The sequence below is a fragment of the Camelus bactrianus genome, chromosome 12 (assembly GCF_048773025.1).
Source record: "Camelus bactrianus isolate YW-2024 breed Bactrian camel chromosome 12, ASM4877302v1, whole genome shotgun sequence".
In the NCBI taxonomy this organism is placed as follows: domain Eukaryota; kingdom Metazoa; phylum Chordata; class Mammalia; order Artiodactyla; family Camelidae; genus Camelus; species Camelus bactrianus.
Window position 1 is genome coordinate 53,154,076 of NC_133550.1, and position 21,901 is coordinate 53,175,976.

General features: G+C 34.7%; 1 protein-coding gene across 5 annotated transcripts in view; it reads left to right on the top strand.

The window, feature by feature from the left end:
* Positions 1-20,745, top strand: part of NAP1L1 (nucleosome assembly protein 1 like 1) — a 29,240-nt gene extending 8,495 nt beyond the window's left edge. The window contains exons 2-16 of one of the 5 annotated variants that reach the window (XM_074375375.1): positions 1,297-1,333; positions 5,638-5,723; positions 6,248-6,350; positions 12,303-12,444; positions 12,678-12,758; positions 13,489-13,617; positions 14,581-14,652; positions 15,466-15,605; positions 16,036-16,181; positions 16,286-16,305; positions 17,521-17,643; positions 18,362-18,391; positions 18,904-18,954; positions 19,877-19,948; positions 20,614-20,745. In XM_074375375.1, the coding sequence (XP_074231476.1) occupies positions 1,317-1,333; positions 5,638-5,723; positions 6,248-6,350; positions 12,303-12,444; positions 12,678-12,758; positions 13,489-13,617; positions 14,581-14,652; positions 15,466-15,605; positions 16,036-16,181; positions 16,286-16,305; positions 17,521-17,643; positions 18,362-18,391; positions 18,904-18,954; positions 19,877-19,912 (1,176 nt within the window). In that variant the 5' untranslated portion in view covers positions 1,297-1,316 and the 3' untranslated portion in view covers positions 19,913-19,948; positions 20,614-20,745. Of the gene's footprint in view, positions 1-1,296; positions 1,334-5,637; positions 5,724-6,247; positions 6,351-12,302; positions 12,445-12,677; positions 12,759-13,488; positions 13,618-14,580; positions 14,653-15,465; positions 15,606-16,035; positions 16,182-16,285; positions 16,306-17,520; positions 17,644-18,361; positions 18,392-18,627; positions 18,723-18,903; positions 18,955-19,876; positions 19,949-20,613 lie in introns of those variants that run through there. The other 4 variants (XM_074375376.1, XM_074375377.1, XM_074375379.1 and 1 more) reach the window with 4 other exon arrangements.
* Positions 20,746-21,901: the final 1,156 nt, after the last annotated feature.

Below are 21,901 nucleotides of genomic sequence, written 5' to 3' on the forward strand. Positions count from 1 at the left end.
AAATTAGAATTCCACTTGTGTTTCTTTGACTCAGTATTTTTCATAATTTTGAATTATTTCTTTGTAGTTTTTTTTTGCTAAATGTCTTGTTAATGCTGGCTAATTACCCAGCACTACTAGAGAAATCTGTCAGTGCTATTAGAAATTATTTATAGCAAATAGAAAATATTTAAAAATAGTGTAGGATAGTAAGGAAGAAATATTTCCTTTATAATTGTCTAAAGGGTGGAAGTTGGATCAGTAATAATATTCCAAATATTAGCACTTCACTGCTAAAATCAGTAACTCTTAGCTGTTTAGATAAAAAGCATATTAAGCATGTTGGTATGAGGAATCACATCTTGTAGCATTTTGTGAGTTAAAGATGAAGGTTTTAATTTTTAAAAGATTAAAGACTTGATTTTAATGTGGGATTCTAAGCTTGATTTTTTTTTCTTCAAAATCTGCATTACTTATGGCATTCAGCCTTTTTTTTTTTTTTTTTTTTTTGGATGAATGTAACATGTTTTATCTTGAGTTTGGGTTTTCTAAAAGCAGTATTCTCTAAATTAATACTACTCTTATAGTGAGAAAGAACTTCAGATATGCTCTGATCAGTCCTAACAGTATTTCTGTCTGATAACCAAGAACATTATGGACAATGTGTCACCATATCCAGCATAGGCTGGGGGCATCGTGGTATTCAGTGGTATGACGTGGGGTGTGTTTGAAGAGACAGGGAGGGTTTACTTGACATAAGTTGGGACCCAGAGCTCTGTAACTGTCATTAAATAGTTTAAAGGGATGACATTTGATAACAAGAATTATTAAACTTTATTCACGGAGAAGGAGGCATAGAGTACTGAGGTGGTAAATTTTGGCTTTTTAACATGAATGATAAAAATTAATACTGTTAAAAATCAAGTGGCTTTGCTCTGTGAGGTCCTTAGCAGGTCAAAAATTTAAGCCAAAAATGACCATTCATGATTGTTAAAGGAATTTGAATAAAGACCCATTTTATTGTTCCTTTTCTGTGATTCTAGCATACATCAGATTCTTCTAACCAACTGTGCTATTGGCCATGTGAACGCAGAGTAGCAGCTTGTTTTAAACAGTATCCTCTGAAAAATTACTTCAGTGATTTGTGTCCCATGGTTTTTCTCAACACTGATGCTTTTTTAATGGGAGTATACATTTTTTCTCGGGATAGTTTTCAACGTGGTGTATTGATTTAAAGGGTTTTTGGCGTCAAATGTTTTTATTGATTTTAAATGAGTCATGCTTTTTTTTTTTAAACATTGATGTTTCTCTCCATAGGTACTTGGTCTTCATACAACATGGCAGACATTGACAAGTAAGTGGCAGATAGTTGGTTCTTTTTTCAGGGATTTGGCATCATTATGAACAGTGTAATGTAGTTAGCAGCAGTACTGACTATGTATTATGAAAATGTATGGTGATGACTAATGCTTAGTACCTACTGTTTTCAAAATTGGGTACAGTGTATCCAAGACAGAATATAGTATACAGAATTACCATCATAAATATAGTAAACCATTTGTCAGTATTTATTCTTAGGAAAGTGCTGAGCACAATAATGAGTCATAAATATTTGGAGAATTCATTTTCTACCATTTCCCAAAGATTTTACTACTTGCATTGTAATGTATCATAAATACAAGATAAAAATATTGTAAGATGTATGTGTGGAGTTTAAAGAATAACGGGACAATTGTGTTCAAGTTTTTGAAAATGGAACATTACTGTTAGGAGCCCTATGTGTCTCTCAATTTCATCCTTCACCTTTCCTCTCCAGAGGTATCAATATTATCTTGATCTTTGTCTAATTCCTTTGTTTTTCTTTGGAGTTTTACCACCTACAAATTCTTAATCAGTGTTTACTTTTGAAAATCTGAATGGCAGTCACACACTTAGCTGTGTAAAGAGAAACACAGTGTTACCAATATTAGTTGAGGGGTCCAAGGTAGGAAAACAAAAAGCAAAAGAGACTGGGTCATGGTCTGGCTTCAGCTTTCCTTAGTCTTTACAAGGTCTTATTTTGGAGAAGCCATTGGGCAAGGTCATGCATCCTGGAAACATAGGTTTATTGAAATTGGCATCTTGCAGGGTTCTGGTGTGGATGGATGTCTTGTAGAAGTGTGGTCAAGGAGAATGGGTTGAGCTATACTATTTGCTGCTTGTCTTTTCACAGGAGTGCCAACTCAGAGAAGGAGATTAAAAAAAAAAACATTTCAGGAGGGAGCGGTTATGACGTGACTAGCCACAGCTGTTGTAGGCAGCAGAGCATGGAGGTGGGAGGGCTGGAAACCTTATCACTTATCATGAGGGCAACACATTGAAATACTGGTAAGATTTCTAGCCAGTTCTCCATGTACCCTGTCTTCAGCGTGAAAAGAAGAGTGGCAGCAGGCATTTTAGTGATAATGACTCTCAAAGTGATTGTCTTCTGAATCATGCCGCTCCAGTGCGGATTACTTAACCTTGGTTACACAGTTGTCATTTTAGATTTATTTTATCTTCCTAGGGTTTCCTTTTGTTTCTGCCTTTGGGTTTGCTGTTGGCTATATTGCATGTGTCCTGTTTTTGGTTCTTTGGTTTAGTACCTGCTTGGAAGAGTACAAAGGAAGTAAATTATTTTGAGATGGCATGTCTGGAGATGACTATTTTACCCTTGTGCTTGATAGTTTGGGTGTGGAATTATAATTTGGGAATCATTTTTTCTTCGGAATTTTGAAGGCGTTGCTCCGTTGTCACCTTGCTTCTAGTGTTGCTGTGTTGAAGTTCAAAGTCATTGTAATTCTTGATCATTTATACGTGGCACTTTTTAAAAAGCAGGCATATATATCTATTTCTGAAAGCTCCTCCGGCTTCAGAGTTCAGAAATGTTTACACTGTCAGGTCTGTGTTTTATTTCTTCTGTTAGGCATTCAGTGGTAGACCCTTTCAATATGGCAGTGTGGGAGCCCTCAATTCTGGGGAATATTCTTGACTTATTTTGTTGACTGTCTTGTTCCCATTTTCTCTTTCTGGAGTTCCTTTTATATGTTAGACTGGTTCTTCTAATTACCTTTTGTCCTAGTTTCCATCTTTGTCTCTTTGCTCTTCTTTCTTGGTGAAGTAGAAACTTTATCTTTCAACTCTTATATTGAGTTTCTAAATTTCTGTTATTTTAGTTTTCAGGTGTTCCTTTGCTCTCTGTTCCTGTTTTTATAGCATCTTGTTCTTACTTTATTGTTTGTAATATCTTTTCTCTGGATGTTCTTTCCCCTGTGTAGTCTGGTCTTAAAATTTTCTTTCTTCTCTTCTGGTCTCAATGGCTTTCCTCAAATAGGAGAAGGTAATACTTGGTTGTCTGCTCATTAAAATTGGGGTGGGGAAAAGGGGTAGTTGAAGGATTTTTTTTTAAGTTAATTGGAGAATTAGAGTTTTAGGGGAAGGGGGGGCTTGTCAGTTTAGGATTTTAATGTGGACTCAGCAGGGTGGGCATTTGTTGTGAGAACCCCCAGTGTCAGAATGCCATTTTTTTCTGAGCTGGTCAGATGCCCCAGTAAAGAGTGTTTGGGTAAAGATCTAGCTTCCAGTGTTCTGGGAACCGAGTGAGGAGAAAGCAGCTAGGGAGGGGGCTCTGCATTCAGCATTCTAGTCGAGATATTGTCCTGGGTCTGTGAGCCTCTAGTCTGAGCTCTCAGCTCACTTTCCAGAGAAGTAGCTGTGACATTTCTGCTAGAGCGAGGGAGGAACTAAGGATTTAACTCTTACAGTTTTTGCTTAGTCCTCCCTGTTTTACTCACGCTCACCCCCAAGCCTTAGCTCTAGAAGGATTCTGTGTTTAGGCCGGTTCTCAGCTCTACCGCTGCTGACTTAGATTTCATTTCTCAGTGAAGTTGCTGCTCTTGTCTCCTTGTCCTTCAGTGTTCATTTAAAAACTCTTTTATCATAATTTTAGTGGGACTTTTGGAAGGATTAAGATCAGATAAGTACATGCAGTCTGCCATTGAACCTTCATTTTGTCTTAAATTCTGAAAAAAAAGAATAAATTGGTTGTGAGAGCTTGATCGCCCTCCCACCCCCCCATTATTTACCGTTGGATGCCTGTGAGCTCTGGGAAGGTGGGAGGAAGAGGAAGATCCTTGTTCTTTAAAGCGGAAGTCAGCAAACTTTCTCTGTAAAGGACCTGATCGTAAATATTTTAGGCATTTTGGGCCTTGTGGTCTCATCATTGCGGCTGTCTTACAGTAAAACTTTATTTATAAAAATAGGAGTGATTGGATTTGGCCACATGACAGTTTGTAGACTCCTGTTTTAAAGCTTTAAGATTTAGATGTTCAGTAAATAATTAAATGAAATGACACTGGAGGAAGAGCTGTTCCATGTTATCTTCAGTTAGTGACCCTTAACTCTAAATATACCTAACTTTATACTAAGTGAAAGATACTTTTTTCTAACAAAATAGTCTGTTTCTGTTGGGAAAGCTTTTTTTATCTTGGTTGACAGAAACAAATTTTTCTAGCAGAATACGGTACTTCTGTATGTGTCCCCATATGAAAATTAGAGAGTGTTTGTTCCTGTATGAAAGTTAATTTTTCAAATGCTGTTTCTAGACATGAAAGTAACTAATTCTCTAAACCAAGTATTAAAATGTAAAATTACATGAGGAATTGTACAATGATGACTTCGATATCCTAATTCTCCATTTTAATGCTGATTTTAATCTCATGTTCCAAAACTAGATTTTTAAGATGAAGTAGGAAGAATGTTTTTACTTTTTACCTTCTCTTTTAATGGTGCCATCCTCCTGGCTTAACTCTTAAGCATGAAGTAGACTCAAGTCTTTTACTGTTCTTCCCCATCTCCTCTATGAAGTAAAGAAAAAGGAAAATCCAAAGATAGTAAGTACAGGCAGATGTGGTTGTTCCACAGCCATCAGGGATCCAGAATCCTTCTGTTTTTCTAGACTGTTTTTCTAGACTCCTTTATTCTTAGTTGGTGACTTTAATTCTGTAGGATGCCTCATGGCCCAGCATGGCTGCTGAAGCTCTAGCCATCATATCCCTGTTCCAGGGAGGGAGCAACATCAAAAAGGCTTCCAGCTGTTTACCATCCTATTTAGGAGGATATATATATATATATATATATATATATATATATATATATATATATATATATATATATATATATTCTACACTATATATTTTCTTAATCTCACTGCCAAAATATGATTATATAGCCACTCTAGCTAAAAGGTAGGCTGAGACTCATAGACTTCTTAGCTTGGTATTATAGCCATCTCATATAAAATCAGAATGCTTTTACTAGGAAGAGTGAAATCAGTAGATAGTGGGTAGAGAGCACATACTTCCTGACATTACATTCTCTGAACCAAAACCTATCAAATCACATTCTTAAAGCCTGAAGTATACACTTTATATTTGACTATATGTTTTTAAATGAAATTTTAAGTACTTCCAATTTGTACTTGTTTGTACATATGAAGTTAGAAAACTGAATTACCTTTTGGATTTCCTATTTTATACTTCTGAAAGAGACATATTAACCTAGAAAATGAATTGAAATTTTCTATAATTTTTTTTAATAATTGGTACATTTGAACCTTGGTGTGATACTATGATATTGTAGCAAAGAACAGTCTGAACTTGATCAAGATTTGGATGATGTTGAAGAAGTAGAAGAGGAAGAAACTGGTGAAGAAACAAAAATCAAAGGTATTATTTTAAATTATTTTAGGAGCCAGTGACTGCTGGCGCGTGTCTTCTAAAGGGTAGTAATAAATACCATTCTTTCTCGATTCTTGTCCACTTTACTGACTGGCCCATACCACACAGTAACAGTTTTATGTGTGAATGTACGTTTGGGTTTGGGGAGAGTAAGGGAGGGAAGGAGGGGAAGAGGGAGATGGAGACAGAATGGTAGTAAGTGAGGACAGTGATCACAGATGCCCATCAGAAGTGGGTAAAACACAGATAGAAGGGAGAGAAAGGATACTGTTAATAGCAGTTGTAGTAGTGGCCTTGAGAAATGGTGTGCATTAGACGTAACTAGGAGTCTGAACTTCTCCTATATGTTGGGTTTTCCTAGAGTGAATTTTCTTTAGCTTGCTACTCGTCTCTGCTCAGACTAGTGATTTATGGGCTAATCAGGAAAACTTCATGATTGGATTGTCCTATTAAAATAGCATAATACATTTTCATAAAATCCTTCTTTCGATGCCCTCCCCTTTTTTTTAAAGCGCGTCAACTGACTGTTCAGATGATGCAAAATCCTCAGATTCTTGCAGCTCTTCAAGAAAGACTTGATGGTCTGGTAGAAACACCAACAGGATACATTGAAAGGTACAAGTTCTTTTTCATGGTCTTTATCTTTCTATAATCAACATTGCAGGTGTATCTTTTTAAGGGCATCTAGGACTTACGTATGTCGCAGTGGGAAGCTGATGTTTTTTTAGTACCGAGTATAGGATTATTGGGAGTTTAAAATTTTGCTAAGTACCAATTCAGAGCTGGTCTTTTAAAATTTATTTTGGTTCATCTCTATAGGAATTATACTGATCTTAACCATTTCTGAGATTTGTTAGAAATGCACAGAATTAGAAGAAATACAGATTGCTTATTTATTTCATTGGTGATTTAAATCATTAATAATAGCCCAAATATCTTCTTATGCTTATAATTTTTTACACAGCTCTATGATTTTAGGATCCATCCACATTGCTATCTATGTATATCTCTAGTCAGTAGTTTCTAGCTTCTAAGTGTTGCCTAGTTCTCTGTGATGTGTGTCCACCATGCTTTCTTCTATGCTTTTTCTTTGATGGACCTCTAGATTGCCTCCAAACTCCATCAACACAAATTCCATTGTAATGGTAATCCTTGTTCATGTCCTCTTAAGGAACTGTGTGAGAATTTCTTTAGGATATGTACTTACCAAGGGGATTGATAATTATAAGGCTTGCAAGCCTCAAGTACTTCCAGCTTGCTTTCTGCAATGAGTGTATCTAATATGTGAAAATTGCTTTATCCTGGTGTCTTGCCAACTATTGGCATCATTCAGCTTTATAGTTTTGTTTTTACCAGTCTGAGAGGTGCAGGCTCATTTTGTTTTATTTGTATATATTTTCTGATTTCTAATGAGTTCTGAGCGTCTTTTCATAATAATTGTGACTGAGCCTTTTAGGTCACTCATTTGTACCCTTTTTTCTCCCATTCATGTTTTGAGTTTACTGTCTTTTTCTTGTTTTGTAGGAGTTCTTATATATCCTAAGTTTTCAGTTTTAGACTTCGTAAATATCTACTGTGTCATTCCTATTTTGTCAGTAGTGTCCTCCATTAAATAGAAATCCTTAATTTTTATGTTTGTTAAGTTTTTTGACCTTTGGCTTGTTCTTTTGAAGATAAGTCTTTCCTGTTTCTTCTGCATTTCCCGTTGACTAGTTTCACCTTTTACCTTTCACCTTTAGTTCTTTAATCCCTCTAGAGATCACTTTTATATTTAGTATTAAATAGGCATCCAGTTCCTTTTTTTTTTTTTTTTTTTTTTGCCTTTTCGGTGAGCTAGCTTTTATAACGCTTCACTAAACAGTTCACTCTTCCCCTATTTATTTGTGTTACCACCTTTATTACATATCAAATTCTAATTATCAGCGCCTTTGTCTTTGAGCAACACTCTTCAGTGATCTTTTTGGCTGGTTTTTTGTCATTGTCCCACTTAAAAGTCCCTATGGCTTTATAGGATGTCTTATTATCTGGCAGGGTGAGTTGCTTTCCTCTGCCACTCCTCGGCCACCATGGAAACATGTTTTTAAGGTTGACCTTACAGTCTCTAGTCCTTTATCCCATGTATGGTTGAGCATACGTATATCAGGGTTCGCTCAAAAAACAAGCAAACAGAAAAATAACTAAAATTTGATAGGAATTCCACCATCTTTTTGATAGTAAATTATCGCATCCATATCCTTGTATTTGTTCAGATCATATTCTGTGTCTTTCATACAAACTTTTCTTGTTTAATTCCTGTATGCTGTGTGTTGCTGCTATGAATAATACCTACTTTTTTAGTGTTTTCTGGTTGGCTGTTCTTGGTAAAGGAGTGCTATTGATTATTTTTTTTTTAAGTTGCTACATTTATTGTATAATAATTTATTCTCTTTTTTTCTCCTTAGCCCAAAGGGTCTTAACTGCAAATAAATAATGGCAGTTTTAGCTCTGATCTTCCACATTACACCACACCACGTTCATTTTTCTTCCTTTGTAACATTGATCGGGACTTTCAGTACCATGTTAAACATTAGCATTAAAAATGGGCATCTTTGTCTTATTTCTAATGTTAATTAAGAATAGATATATAATCTCTTCATTAATTTGGTGTCATTTATGACTTTATGACCTTTTTTCCTTCAAATGGTCTTTTGACTTTTGCTTTGAATCTGTTAAGTATATATTAAGTATATATTTTTAGAAATATGAGTTGGCTGGTTAATATTTTATTTAGGTTCCTTATTCATCAGTGAAAAGAGTTTTGTGTGTGTATATATGTGCATGTATATGTATATATATGTATGTACAATAAAAAAATCTTTCAGGGGATGGTAATTCTGTCCCCTGGTTTCAGAGTCAAGATTTCAACTGCCTAGAAGTGAACAGGATTGCTTGTATTTTTTTCCCTGTTTTTTGAAACAACTTGTATACGATAAGAGTTCCTTGAGTAGTTGGTAGAACTCTTCTGAAAATTGACTTAGGCCTTTGGGATTTGGAAACTTGAGGTCCTGGGGAATTTTTCCTCTTTTTTTTTTTCCTCTTTTTTTCTTTTTGAACATACTAACCTCTTCAAGTTCTCTTGTGCCAATTTTGGAGCTTTATATTCTTCTAAAAATGTATGAATTTTAGGTTTCAAATAGATTATTACATAATTCATGACATTTGAAAAACTGATTATTCCCTTTAATATTCTGTATTCTCTATTTTGCATCTTCATTAATTTTGCCAGTTTTCTCAATCTTAATGTTCTCTAGGACAGCCTTTGATTTTTCCATTTGCATATTTATTTGTTATATCAATTCTCTTTTTCGGGGCTTTAATGTTATTTCCTTCTTATTTGGGTTTACTCTTCCAGTTTCTTTAATTGACTGCTTAGTTCATTTAATTAAAAAATTAATCAGTCTCTTTAAAGGCTGTATGTTCTGTGAATGTTAAGTGTGAAGATCTACATGCTGAAATCAATAACTCAGGCATATTAATGGTATTGTTCAGGTTGTCTTTATTTCTGCCTATTGATTCACTGCTTGATCTAACAGTTTCTGGGAAGGATGTGTACTTTCTCTTCCTGTAATTCTGTCAGTTGTGCGTTATATCATAAATTATTTTGTCTGATTCTAAGATACCTGTTTTAGCTTTCTTTTGGTTTTTATTTATCTGGCATGTCTTTTTCCATCCTTGTAATCTTACTTTCATGTAATTGTTTCTTAGTAATTTCAAACTCTTTACATTTCTTAGAAGTGTTATTGGTTTTGGACTTAATTACTATCCTCTTTCCTTTCTTTTTAATTTATGATACTTTCTTTTATTCTCCTTTTCTGCTTTTTCATTGAATAGATCAAATTGTCTTCTGTTGGTTTCAAAGTTAATGCATTCTATTTTTTGTTATTACGGTAAAGTGACTCATGACCTAATACCTAACTTTAATTACCCCTATTGATCTCTAAATTTACCCATAATGTACTTCTAGGCCTGTTTTTCCATCAAGGCAACAAATAAAATTTACCAAGATATTTTTGACTCACCCATACCTTATATATCATCTACAGGATATTTTTTTACTTCCTCAAAAGTTATTTTTAATGAATGTAATATCTGTGACATACTTATTAAGGCCTCATATACCTCGTACCATTTTTATTTTACCATCATATCTGAAACAGTTTGGCTATAAAATTTTAAGTTCTAAGTTCTTAAACATCTTAAAATTTCACTTCATTTTTTGTATCCAGTGTTCTCTTTGAAACCTGATGTCAGTCTGATTTCTTTTCCTTTGTAGGTTATTTGCTTTTTTCATTGAATACCTTTAGAATTTTCTTTTGTCTTTGATAGTCACGAATCTCATTGGCATGTCTAGTGATTTGAGTAAGGATGTTCATACTGCTTTAGCTCTGAGAAATTTATTATTCTCATTTTTTCAGATACTCACTTCCCTTCTCTACTTTTCAGCTGCTGTTACATTTGTCATTCATGTCTCCATATGATAGCTTTTCTGTCTTTCCTGCTGCCTTTCTAAAGAACTTTTCAACCTCGTGGATTTTTTTTCTTCCTTTGAACCTATCTTGTTTATTTATTTGTTGGTTATTTTAGTTATTGTATTTTTCATATTTAATATTCCCACCTTGTTTTGGATTTCTTGGTCTTGTTTCATGGTTAGTATCTATCTTCCTTTATCTCTTGAAGTATGTTTATATGCCTGTTTAAATTCTCAGTATGTCTGTAATGCTTTGGAAAATAAATTATTTCTTTCTTTCATTGTACTCCTCAAGGGTCTAGTTGGCCTTATAGCTCAGACACACTGGCTGAGATCAGTTACTCCAGTAATGAGTGTTGAGGGAGGAGTCAGACTTTGGTTTGTGACAAGCGCATGCAGTTTAAAGAGAAGGGGGGGGTGGGGCATGATCATAATAAGGAGAATCCAGTCACCTCAGACCCCAAGCTGGTTGACAGGTCCAGGCTGTTTTGGGAGGAGGTAGTCTCCTCTGGTTATAATCCATTGTTCCTAGGTGGAGAGGGTAGAAGAGTGCTCCTGGGCCCTGAACCAGTGTAGCTTTCATCAACTCTGCGTGTTATCCTAGGAGCACTGGCACTGGGCTCTGCGGAAGGTGAAGGGGGCAGGCAGTAAATGTGGAACGCAAGCATGGAATTAAAAGACTTGCAAAAAAGCTTTCTTCCAACTTGTCCTCACTGGTACTCACTCTGGTGCCCCCCACCCCTCCCCCTAGCTTTCTTTCCAAGTTGTAGCTCACCCTGTCTGTACCAGTTGAAGACAGCTTCCACTCAGAATTTGCTCGTGGGCTGTGTGTGTGTGTGTGTGTGTGTGTGTGTGTGTGTGTGTGTGAAATAGTTGTTTCCTTCCTAGTTCTAAAGTTCTAGGGTCGATTCTTTGAGTTGTGAAGCTGGAGGGAGTCTAGCCAACCATGCTCTTTCACCACCTTGACAGAACATTTAAGATTTTTACTTTTAATTGTAAGAAATAAAAGGTTGATAGTTTAGTTATTAGTTTTACTTCTTATTACCTTAACTAAAGTAGTGGTCAAGTAAGAGAATTATTTGATTGACAACAATCTGTCTAGCCTGGATTTTGGATCAAATCCCCTGAACTTAGGAACTTTTGGGTTTGAACATTTTGGGGGATGGTAGAAGCCTTCATAAGTTTAATCATTTTTCAAGGGGTTCACAGATCAGATGTATATAACATTTTAAAAGTCTGTGCCCCACAGTGAATTGTATATAAATTAATCTCAGTAAAATTGTTATTTAAAAAATCCATCTCCCCTCTTCATAAACTGTTACATACTTATTTAACTTCAGATTCCAAATTAAATACGGAGATCTAAGTAGAAAATAATGGTATAGGATACCGTTCTTTTCCACAAAATACATAATGCTCCCCTCCTTTCTCCTCATAGTATTGATATAGGTGAGATGTGCAGTTGACCCTTTTGAACAACGCAGGGGTTAATCTGCGTACAACTTCCGGTCCCTTATAGCCCTCAATCTGCGGTTCCTTCACAACTGTGGATTCGACCAACCACAGACCGTGGAGTACTGTGGTATTTACTGTTGAAAAATATCTGCATATGAGTGGACTGAGGCAGTTCAAACCCATGTTATTCAAGGGTCAACTGTACATATTAAATAATTCAGGTTATCATTCTTATTCTTAGAAATAGGATGGTCAGTCTGCCTTTTTAACTTTGTAAGACAGACTCATTTTACAGCTGAGATGCCAGCACTGACAAGTCCACCTCTGCCTGAACTTGATTACAGTGAAAGATTTTGGGTTGACGATAGGATTTACATTTTCTTGTCAACTTACTGTACCTGGTTAAATTTCTGCTTCTGAAACGTTTTATGGTCAAGAGGTTCATGTATTTATATCTTGAATTGAAATTACTTTGAATGTACCTTTTGTTTCAAGTAGGAAACCTGTCATTCAGTAATTTTTATGCTTTGATTTCAATAAGATGAAAGAAGTGTGACTTGGGTTTTACTGTGATGCTATGTAACGAGTGCTCTCTGACCTTTCAGCTTGCCTAGGGTAGTTAAAAGACGGGTGAATGCTCTCAAAAACCTTCAAGTTAAATGTGCACAGATAGAAGCCAAATTTTATGAGGAAGTTCATGATCTTGAAAGAAAGTATGCTGTTCTCTATCAGCCTCTATTTGATAAGGTAATGCTTTCTACTACTTTGTTTTATCTAAAATTGAAGTTTCTTTGGAAATTCAAACTTTCTTTAAACCTCTCTATTTTAAAATTGTTGTTAAAGGTATTTGGGAGAATTACCAATAATAGCAATTCACGTTGTGGTATGCATTAATTAAATCTGTAAGCATTCTTTAAAAACAGCTAGTTTTTAGTTTGGATGCCAGTGTTTTTAATGCCAGATTTTTTTAATCGTTCTAGCGATTTGAGATTATTAATGCAATTTATGAACCTACGGAAGAAGAATGTGAATGGAAACCAGATGAGGAAGATGAGATTTCGGTTGGTACTAACTTTAATTTACTGTTTTTAATAATTCGGAAACATTTTCTTTATTGTAAGATGGATAGGTACAGATAAGCCACTGTTCATCTTGGCACCATCTGTACCCAAATTCACTTTTTCCTCACATTTTTATAGTATTTAACATTTACAGATTCATATAGACTTTTCCTTTGAACTTCACGATGACATACAAAGGATTTTTCCCATTTTTCAAGTGGAGATGGAGGCTTCTAAGTAACTTGCCCACAACTGATAGATGGCAGAGCTATGACACAAACCCAGTGCTCTGTTACATGACCCTGTTTCTCTGGCATTGACGTTTTTGTGTTGGTTGATGAAGAGACTATATTTTGATTAAGAACACTAAGGGGGGAGGCAATGGACAAGGTTTGCATTTCTTTTGCTTTTCTTGTTTACTATGCTTAAAATTCTTTTCCCCTCCCCGCCTCATGAAGGTAAAAAAGTTTTTCCCTATAGCTCATGGTCCTAGTGGCTTTATTTTTGGAGGGACATAGTGATAACAGTATTTATAGGTGTAAGGTTTGGTATGGGTAACAGCGGTGTTTACACAATTAGACTAGAACTTCTTTGGCTAATAGTTAAAATTAGTCGGTGAGGGTTTGCTGATTTCTAAACTCTGCCACTGCATGTAAGTTAAGGGGATATAAAAAGGTTTATCAGGATGTCTAATCTAGGTATTGAGTAATGAATGCTGTCTTTTATCAAGGAGGAGCTGAAAGAAAAGGCCAAGATTGAAGATGAGAAAAAAGATGAAGAAAAAGAAGACCCCAAGGGAATTCCTGAATTTTGGTTGACTGTTTTTAAGAATGTTGACTTGCTCAGTGATATGGTTCAGGTAATTTTATTCATAAAAACACCAGTTTACCTCCCAGGGTAAACCTTTGAAATTTAAATGGCTGTGATGACTACTAGTCTTTTTATTGTTGACCTTTATAAAGTAATTGCTTTCTTTCAAAACAGCTGTTATCTACAGAAGGAAAATCATAGCTTTGATTAATCAATTATAATTCATTTTCAAAACTTAGGTAATGAAATCGTCCCTTTGATAGTTGCTCATTGTTGTCTGATGCTTTCTGATAGGCCTGTGCCGTCTGTTTTTCTATGTGGAGGTGGAGGTAAGGTGGGAGAGACTCAGGAGTTTCCGTTTTCTTATCCCAGCGACCTTTTCAATCTGAAATAACTATTCCAAGGGATGCTTGCATTTTAAAAGAATACTTTAAAAATCTTTAACTATTTTAGCAACTGTCTCTTTTTCTGGGAAACCAGTGCAGATGTCACATCTGGGAAAGTTTGCCCCTCCTAATCAGAAGCATTTCTGGAGCCACTGTCATCTGCATTGTAGTACTAGCCTTGTATTGTTGTGATTGTTGGAAATTAACGTCAAGAAAAAAGATTATCTCAGAACAATGACTGCTTACTGCATTTCTACTTTAGCAAAGTAGGAAAGGAACAAGAAGCACCTGGAAAAGGCAGCAGTTAGGATCAGGAAACATTTTTAAAGCACACTTGCCCTATTTATACTTGGTTTTGAACTTTCCGCCCATTCAGTATGTATAGTGATGTGGTTCTCTGTTTAGTCACCTTTTTTCAGCCAGTGGCAATAGAAAGAGGTAGAACTAAGTAAACTAGCTTCTGTGTAAGCCATAACGTGGAGAGTACATCTGTCTCCTGGTTCATAATTGTGCATAAAACTTAACTATAAAATGTCTCAGTCGGCTAAGTGCTTATTGTCCAGTAGCAAAACAGTACTCCTAAAATGCCATTTAAAGACTCATTTTAATATGTTTTTAATTTGAAGGAACATGATGAACCTATTCTGAAGCACTTGAAAGATATTAAAGTGAAGTTCTCAGACGCTGGCCAGCCTATGGTAAAGGAATTTTTGAAATATTTTCAATTTTGTAGGATTAAATGTTTGCAGGTAGATGAATGTAACTTTCTAAAAAGAGATGACATTGAAGGGTTGGACATGGGAGTGAGAAGAAATTAAAGCTGATACTTGGTACTCTTAATTGTTGGTAGGAAATAAATGTTTGGATGTTGATAATTGTGTTGCAGTATTTATTCCTTTTCCTCCCTCTGAACATAAACTACTTTTGAAATATAGTCAGTCCTTGATCCTGAATTAAAAGTAATAGAAAAGGAATATGAATAAGAAACTACTTATTCTGTATTAAAAGGCATGTGGCTGAGAATTACCCAAAACAGAGTATGTGAGAGGGCCACTTCCCTATTATGAAAGATCAGCCAATAGCTTCTTCCCCAAACCATCAGTATTATGTAGAGCATGGGCAGAGGTACCACAGGCTACTGATTCTTGCATTACATGTGATAAGGTTGGGCTTTTCTCTGTCAAGCTCAGGTTCTCGTCTAAGGTTTAAAGTCCTCTTTGTGGGTGGAGGAAGGGGGACTTAGTCATTTTATTCAGCTGTACCTAACCCATTTCTTAAGCATACTACTAAATAGTAGTTGTAGGCTGAACTAAATTTTATTCAGTTTATTTTGTGCATCATTTTGCTTTTAATATTATTTGGGATTTATCTGACCCTTTCCTGAAGTAAGAAAACATTATCACTTAAAAGTTTATGTTTATAAAAATCACAGATTAAGCTTATTTACTAAAGCATTGCCATGTATCATGTAGAAATGTAATTAGTTTTTATACTTTTTTTTTTTTTTAAAGAGTTTTGTCTTAGAATTTCACTTTGAACCCAATGAATATTTCACAAATGAAGTGTTGACAAAGACATACAGAATGAGGTCAGAACCAGATGATTCTGATCCCTTTTCTTTTGATGGACCAGAAATTATGGGCTGTACAGGGTGAGTTTTAACTTTACTACTTTAACAGAATGTTATATCTGGTTTTTCCTTACGATTTGTGGTGCTTGGTATTCCTTAGTGTGCTTGTTATATACATACATAATTTTTCTCCAGACATTTCAGTAAAACATTTCCTGAGAAGGGATTATCCCTTTTCCTAGAATTCTCCGTAGACTATTACAGATATTTCTCTGAAGGAGTGCACATTTAAATTTATTGTGAGTTTATGGTAATTATAAATAAATTTATTGAAAAAATTTGTTTAGAAATAAAAATTTTCTCTTTGTACAGCTACAGGAAGCATTTAAACCAGTTTTGCCCTCTAAAATTTTAAATTAAATAAGACATTTAATTAGAAAAGTCTCAATTCTCCTAGCAATTGAAAGTAATGTGTTATGATAGATGATTTTTTTTCCCTTTGTTTTGGAAGGTGCCAGATAGATTGGAAAAAAGGGAAGAACGTTACTTTGAAAACCATTAAGAAGAAGCAGAAACACAAGGGACGTGGGACAGTTCGTACTGTGACCAAAACAGTCTCTAATGACTCTTTCTTTAATTTTTTTGCCCCCCCTGAAGGTAAATAGTATATTACTTTCAATATATTTTTTTTTTTTTTTTTCAGTTATTATAGACTTTGCTTAACTTTGTACTCACTTGAATTTCTCTTTTCAATTTTGCAGTTCCTGAGAGTGGAGATCTGGTAAGCTAAATTGTTACTTGTTGATTTGTTGATATGAAATTAAAGGGCTGTTCCTTAAATGTAGGCAGCGGGATTGTTGGTACTAGCATTGTGTTCTGAGGCTTGCAAAGCACGGAGGGAGACCTTTACTCATCTGAAAAATTATTCCATTTAAAATACACATAGTGCTTCTGCTGAGGAATGCTGAAAGGCTGAGATTTTCTTGAGTTGCAGATACTTCTGTGAGGGATTCAAGTTTTTAAGACTATAATTTTCTTCCTTACTGAAACTAGAATGTATTAAGTCATTACTAAACTCTAACCACATTTCGGTTAAAACTCTTTCTGTATTTATATTGCAGTGGAAATGTGGTTTTATGTATGTGGTCTTACAGCCGGAAACTATGAGATGTGCCTGGCATACAGCCTGAAATGAGGAGCAGCCTTAAAGAACTCTATACCGGCAGGGTCAGCTAGATATGCTCTGAATTTGGTTTAAGTCTGTTACCAAATAGTGATGGTAACAAAACAGTCTTGAGTAGTTATGGATAGAATATCTCTGCCTGTGATTAGAATTCTTTCCTTCAAAATCTGCCCCTTCTTTGTGTTTTATTGTTGCTATGAGTGGATTATGTTGATGAATCAAAAATAAATATCCATAAATTCACAGAATATTTACTCATTGTTTAGTATCATAGAACTTAAATGGGATCATTTTAATTTTGAATAATGTCAGCAGCATTTCTGTGCTGTACTTTGCATTAAGTAGAAATCCTAGTTGACTTAATCTTTATCAAGTAGGATTTTGTCTCATTTGGCATCACACGGCTGCTTGGACATTGTCTTCTAGGAAGTTTGAAGTGATCCTCTGTGGTCTTTTATTCTACTTGGTATTTTCAGTAATTAATATTTTAAAAGAAAAACTGCAGTCGTATAACAAAATTGCTTTTGTACTTTTTTTTTAAAAAAGGAACTAAGCAATAACCAGTTCTAATTTTTTATTTTGCAAATTTCTCTGAGTATGTACACTAGCCTACAACATTTTTTTTTATTAAAAACCTATGAACGTGGAGCCTGTGTAGACGACTACTTGATCACGTCTATGTAGGCTAATTATAAAATGTTGGAAAGTTTAAAGTGAAGTGGGAAGTTTCTTCCTAAATGATTTCAACCTAGCAGTCCCACATACGCCGAGTTAAGAAACAGTGTTACTAAATTGTTTGCATTTCTTTAACAGGATGATGATGCTGAAGCTATTCTTGCTGCAGACTTTGAAATCGGTCACTTTTTACGTGAGCGCATAATTCCAAGATCAGTGTTGTACTTCACTGGAGAAGCCATCGAAGATGATGATGATGATGTGAGTCAATCTGAATCCTGCAGTGACATCATTTGGTGAGGGTGTGAGAGGCAGGATTGGTGAGAGGTTTAATGAATAGATGTAATTTTTTTAAAAGCAAGACGGACTAATTCAAAATTAGCTTTTCCAGGATCCTTGGGTCCATTTATTGTAGTTGTTACTTTCCTGTGATTAGGAAGACTGCTCTGAAATAGGAAAACTTAACTATGTTGGGTTAGTGTTGTAGATCTATTACATATCTTTGACCAAACAAAACATAACCTAGGACGTTCTTTAAGGGGCTGATAAAAGTCTTTATTAGGAATAGTGGAATTTTTATCCATGGTAATATTAAGTAACTATTAAGGTAAAATTAGGCTGTTTTGGACATCTTTATTGCTAAATGATAATCATTCAGGTAGGTTTTAGGTTTTTTGTGTGTGGTGAGTTCCATAAAATACAGGCAAGTGATATTTGTGGTCATAGTTTATCTGATCATACTTTATGATTATACTGTGTTATTTATTTCAGTTTTTAAAGTTGTCAGGTTTAGATAATGGCATTGAGCTGGATGATTTTTGCAGCTATTACCCTTGTTTTAATCTATAACCAGTCACCTTTGGGGAAAATACTTTTTCTTTTCTTAGATATTAGTGGATGCAGTGGTAGATATTGACAAATGCTATTCTCAAATGATTGTAGGCTTCATTCAAACATCATCCTTTTTTCCCTTTTTTAGTATGATGAAGAAGGTGAAGAAGCGGATGAGGTAATGTTTACCAAATGAGCAAATAATTCTCTGTTTAACAGATTGAGAAGCAAATTGAGTGACTTATGTATTCCTTTGCTATATAATCATTATTCTGTGATCTGGGATAAAAACATTTTTGGAAAAAATATGATTTTAGAATTCTACAGCCAAACAATGTATGTATGAGGTTTCAATAAATAAATTGCAAAACTCAGAACATTTTTTTTATTTCAAATAATTCTGTTCTGCTGCAGGGTTATCAGCTCTTTGAAGAAGTCAAAAGCTGCAGTAAACTTTTTCAACGTTGGCTGCAGTAAATCTTTTCAATAAAACCTGTCTGGATGTCTCACATTGTGTTGGGAAATTTTTTATATTAGAAGCTTTCAAATTAAATTGCTTTGTCACCAAACTCTGTAATCATGAAAATCTGTTGACCTATAGAGTAATTTGTATTAAATTCTCCCTACATTATGAGCCATTTCTTCCTACTGTGTACCTACTTCATGGATGCATTTTGAACTTTAATATAGGAAGGGGAAGAAGAAGGAGATGAGGAAAATGATCCAGACTATGACCCAAAGGTGAGCAAAATTAGTGCTGCTTTCTGTTAAATTTAAGTCAGGTTAAATATGAGTTGATGTTTCTGAATATAAAGTGTATTTTTGTCCATTAAAGTCCTTAAAAGCCCATTGACTGGAGAGAGATATATATATCTCCTCACTGGCATTTTACTAGTACATGTAATTTCAATGCACCTTTCCTAAGAAACTTTTATTTTAGTGTTCTTAGGGTTGTTGGGTTTTTTTTCCGCAAAGGAAAGCTTATAAACAAAGGTCAGTTTGTAAATCATTTGAATACAGGAGTGCTCAGAAATAGGGAAATGATGCTGTTTGTCGGATTCTCCCAACCACGTGTTTTCTCCCAGGCTCTTATTCCTGGGAATTCATCATATCAGGGTTAGTAAAGGCCATTATCTCCCACAGAACGTGTAGTAAGTTATCAAGATTCATTTGAAACATCTGGTTTCTCTTCAGTATATTCATTCATTTGCTAATTGCTGTAATATATCCAGAAGATACTTTAACCTAGTGAGCAGGTAAGAGAGGGTAGTTAAAAATCCAATATTCTAACAGGTATGAATTAGTCTTAACAGCTAAATATGAATGGAATTAGCATTTTTGAATAACATCTATTAAAAACACAAAAATAACTGGTAATACGACTAACATAAATTGCTGCGCTATTTTATTTTTTAAGATTATGGCTTACTGTGTTTCATTTATAGAGTTCATTCTACAGTATAAAGTTGGGGCTTTATTTTAGCATTTTTGTGACTTGGTAATATTTGAATAAATTGCCATCTTGCTATACCATTTCTCTAATTTGACAAACATTTTGAGAGAACGGTAAGATAATGTGATAATTTAAAACAGTTAATTAGTATTGAGAACTTAATTGAATAGGTAGAAAAAGATAGATTGACTTGTTGTTTTCCTTTAACAGAAGGATCAAAACCCAGCAGAGTGCAAGCAGCAGTGAAGCAGGATGTATGTGGCCTTGAGGATAACCTGCACTGTAATAGCCTAAACACAACTATTATTTACTTACAGCCTTATGTTTTTGTATTTTCTTGGTAGACTCAGATTTTTTTTAAGGGAAGGGAACGGATATTTTAAAGACCAATTTGTTCTACTTAGCATTTTAACTAGTTTTTCTGCCAGATATATTGAATGCACAAATTCTCACGCATGCTCGTTCATTGCTACATAGTTTGGTTCTTCTTGGAGTATTTTTATCCTGTAGCTATTAAATTCCAGCTATGAAAATGAACAGAACTGTGAAATGAAACTGAGTTTTTGTTTTGCTAAATTTTTCTCTGAAGAACCAAAGTATTTTTTCAGCTGGTAGTTGAATGGGTTTAAGTTGGCTTGCACTAGCTGTGCCTTTCATTATAATACGGTGACTTATACCAAGACAATTCATCATTTAAAAAACAACTTGTCAAGACAAGTATATGGTTAAGAATTTCCAGTAAGACCATACCTGATAACTTAGATTGTTACTGGATTTTTGTATTGTAGGTGACATAGTTACTATAAAGAAACCTTATCAGCTCATAGGTGGTTATTGTTTACCACAGGGAGGTGAATAAAACCTAGTATTTTCAGATATTAAGCCTCATTATTTTAACTGTACTTCAAAATTTAACCTCCATTAACAGCATCTTTTCTTTGTGGTAGGGTCTACCTTCTGCTTCCCTGGAAAGGATGAATTTACATCATTTGACAAGCCTATTTCAAGTTTTTTGTTGTTTGTGTGTTTGCTTGTTTTTGTTTTTGCAGCCTAAAATAAAAATGTCAAATATAATTTTAGTTCTCACAAGATAATGTCTTAATTTTGTACTAATGCAGGTAGAAGCAGAGGCTTAGCTTTGAAGTAAGTGATGTACCTCGTTTACCTTTTTATTGAAGGAAAAGGGTGTCAGCTTTGGAAGAGGTACTTCATCTACTAATAAGAACGTGTGAAAAAAAGACAATTCATAAGTGATTTAATGTTTTTAATAGAAAGATTAAAGGATTACATTTCATTTCTTTTGGTTAGAACTAGGGAGAAGGTTCAGAGCCGCTCCAGTTAATTCCAATTCTTACCGCGTAGAGTCTGAGCATGTCATTTACCCACGCCTTTCGTTTTACTGTATATTAAAATGGGTAGTACTGTTACTTAACTACCTCACAAATGTGTTAAGGCATATTAAGTTAAATTTTATGAAATGTTTCTTAGTCTCATTAAAAGCTCAAAAATTTGGACCTGTTTGTACCACAAGTATAGGATATTCATCATTTTATTTATACCGAGTTTTGGTAATTAAACTGGAAAGCAAAGGCTAAGTACCTTTATTCTGGATCTGATCAGGCAACCCTTGCAGATCTTTGTGTGGCTCCTGTTTCAGTAAAAGTGCATGGGTGAGCAACTGTTTCAATGAGATTTTTTTTCCAGCCATTTTAATTATGACCACATTGTAGTGTACTGCAGACATCATGGGTCTAAAGTAGTATAAGACCATTTTTAGAGGGAAAAATACCATTAAGTTAGAGACTACAGGGCCACATTTAAAATACCTCAGGCTAATTACTGTTACTTTTGGGGATGAACTTAAAAGAAGCTTTTGACAGTGAGGGTGGACTAATTGGGTTGTAATTACAGGGAGACCTAGAGTTCCTGCTCTTAATAAAAATACATTGGGTTCACTTTTTAATGGTGATAGAGCTTCTGTTTTAAAAATTTAGTATCAGGGTCTCAGAATATAAACACATTTTGTTATTTGTGTAGTATTGTCCATTCTGTCCATTCCTTTTCTGAGATTTTAATTAACTACTGGAAATCCTTAACCAGTTGCAATAGTTCGTAAGGAAAAAATGCCATGAAAACACTTTGTTTTTCCTTTTTATTTTCGTAATGATTTTGGTTGTTTGGATAAGTCATTCTGTGCTGATTTTTTTTTTTTCTTATACCTACCTATAGCTCATC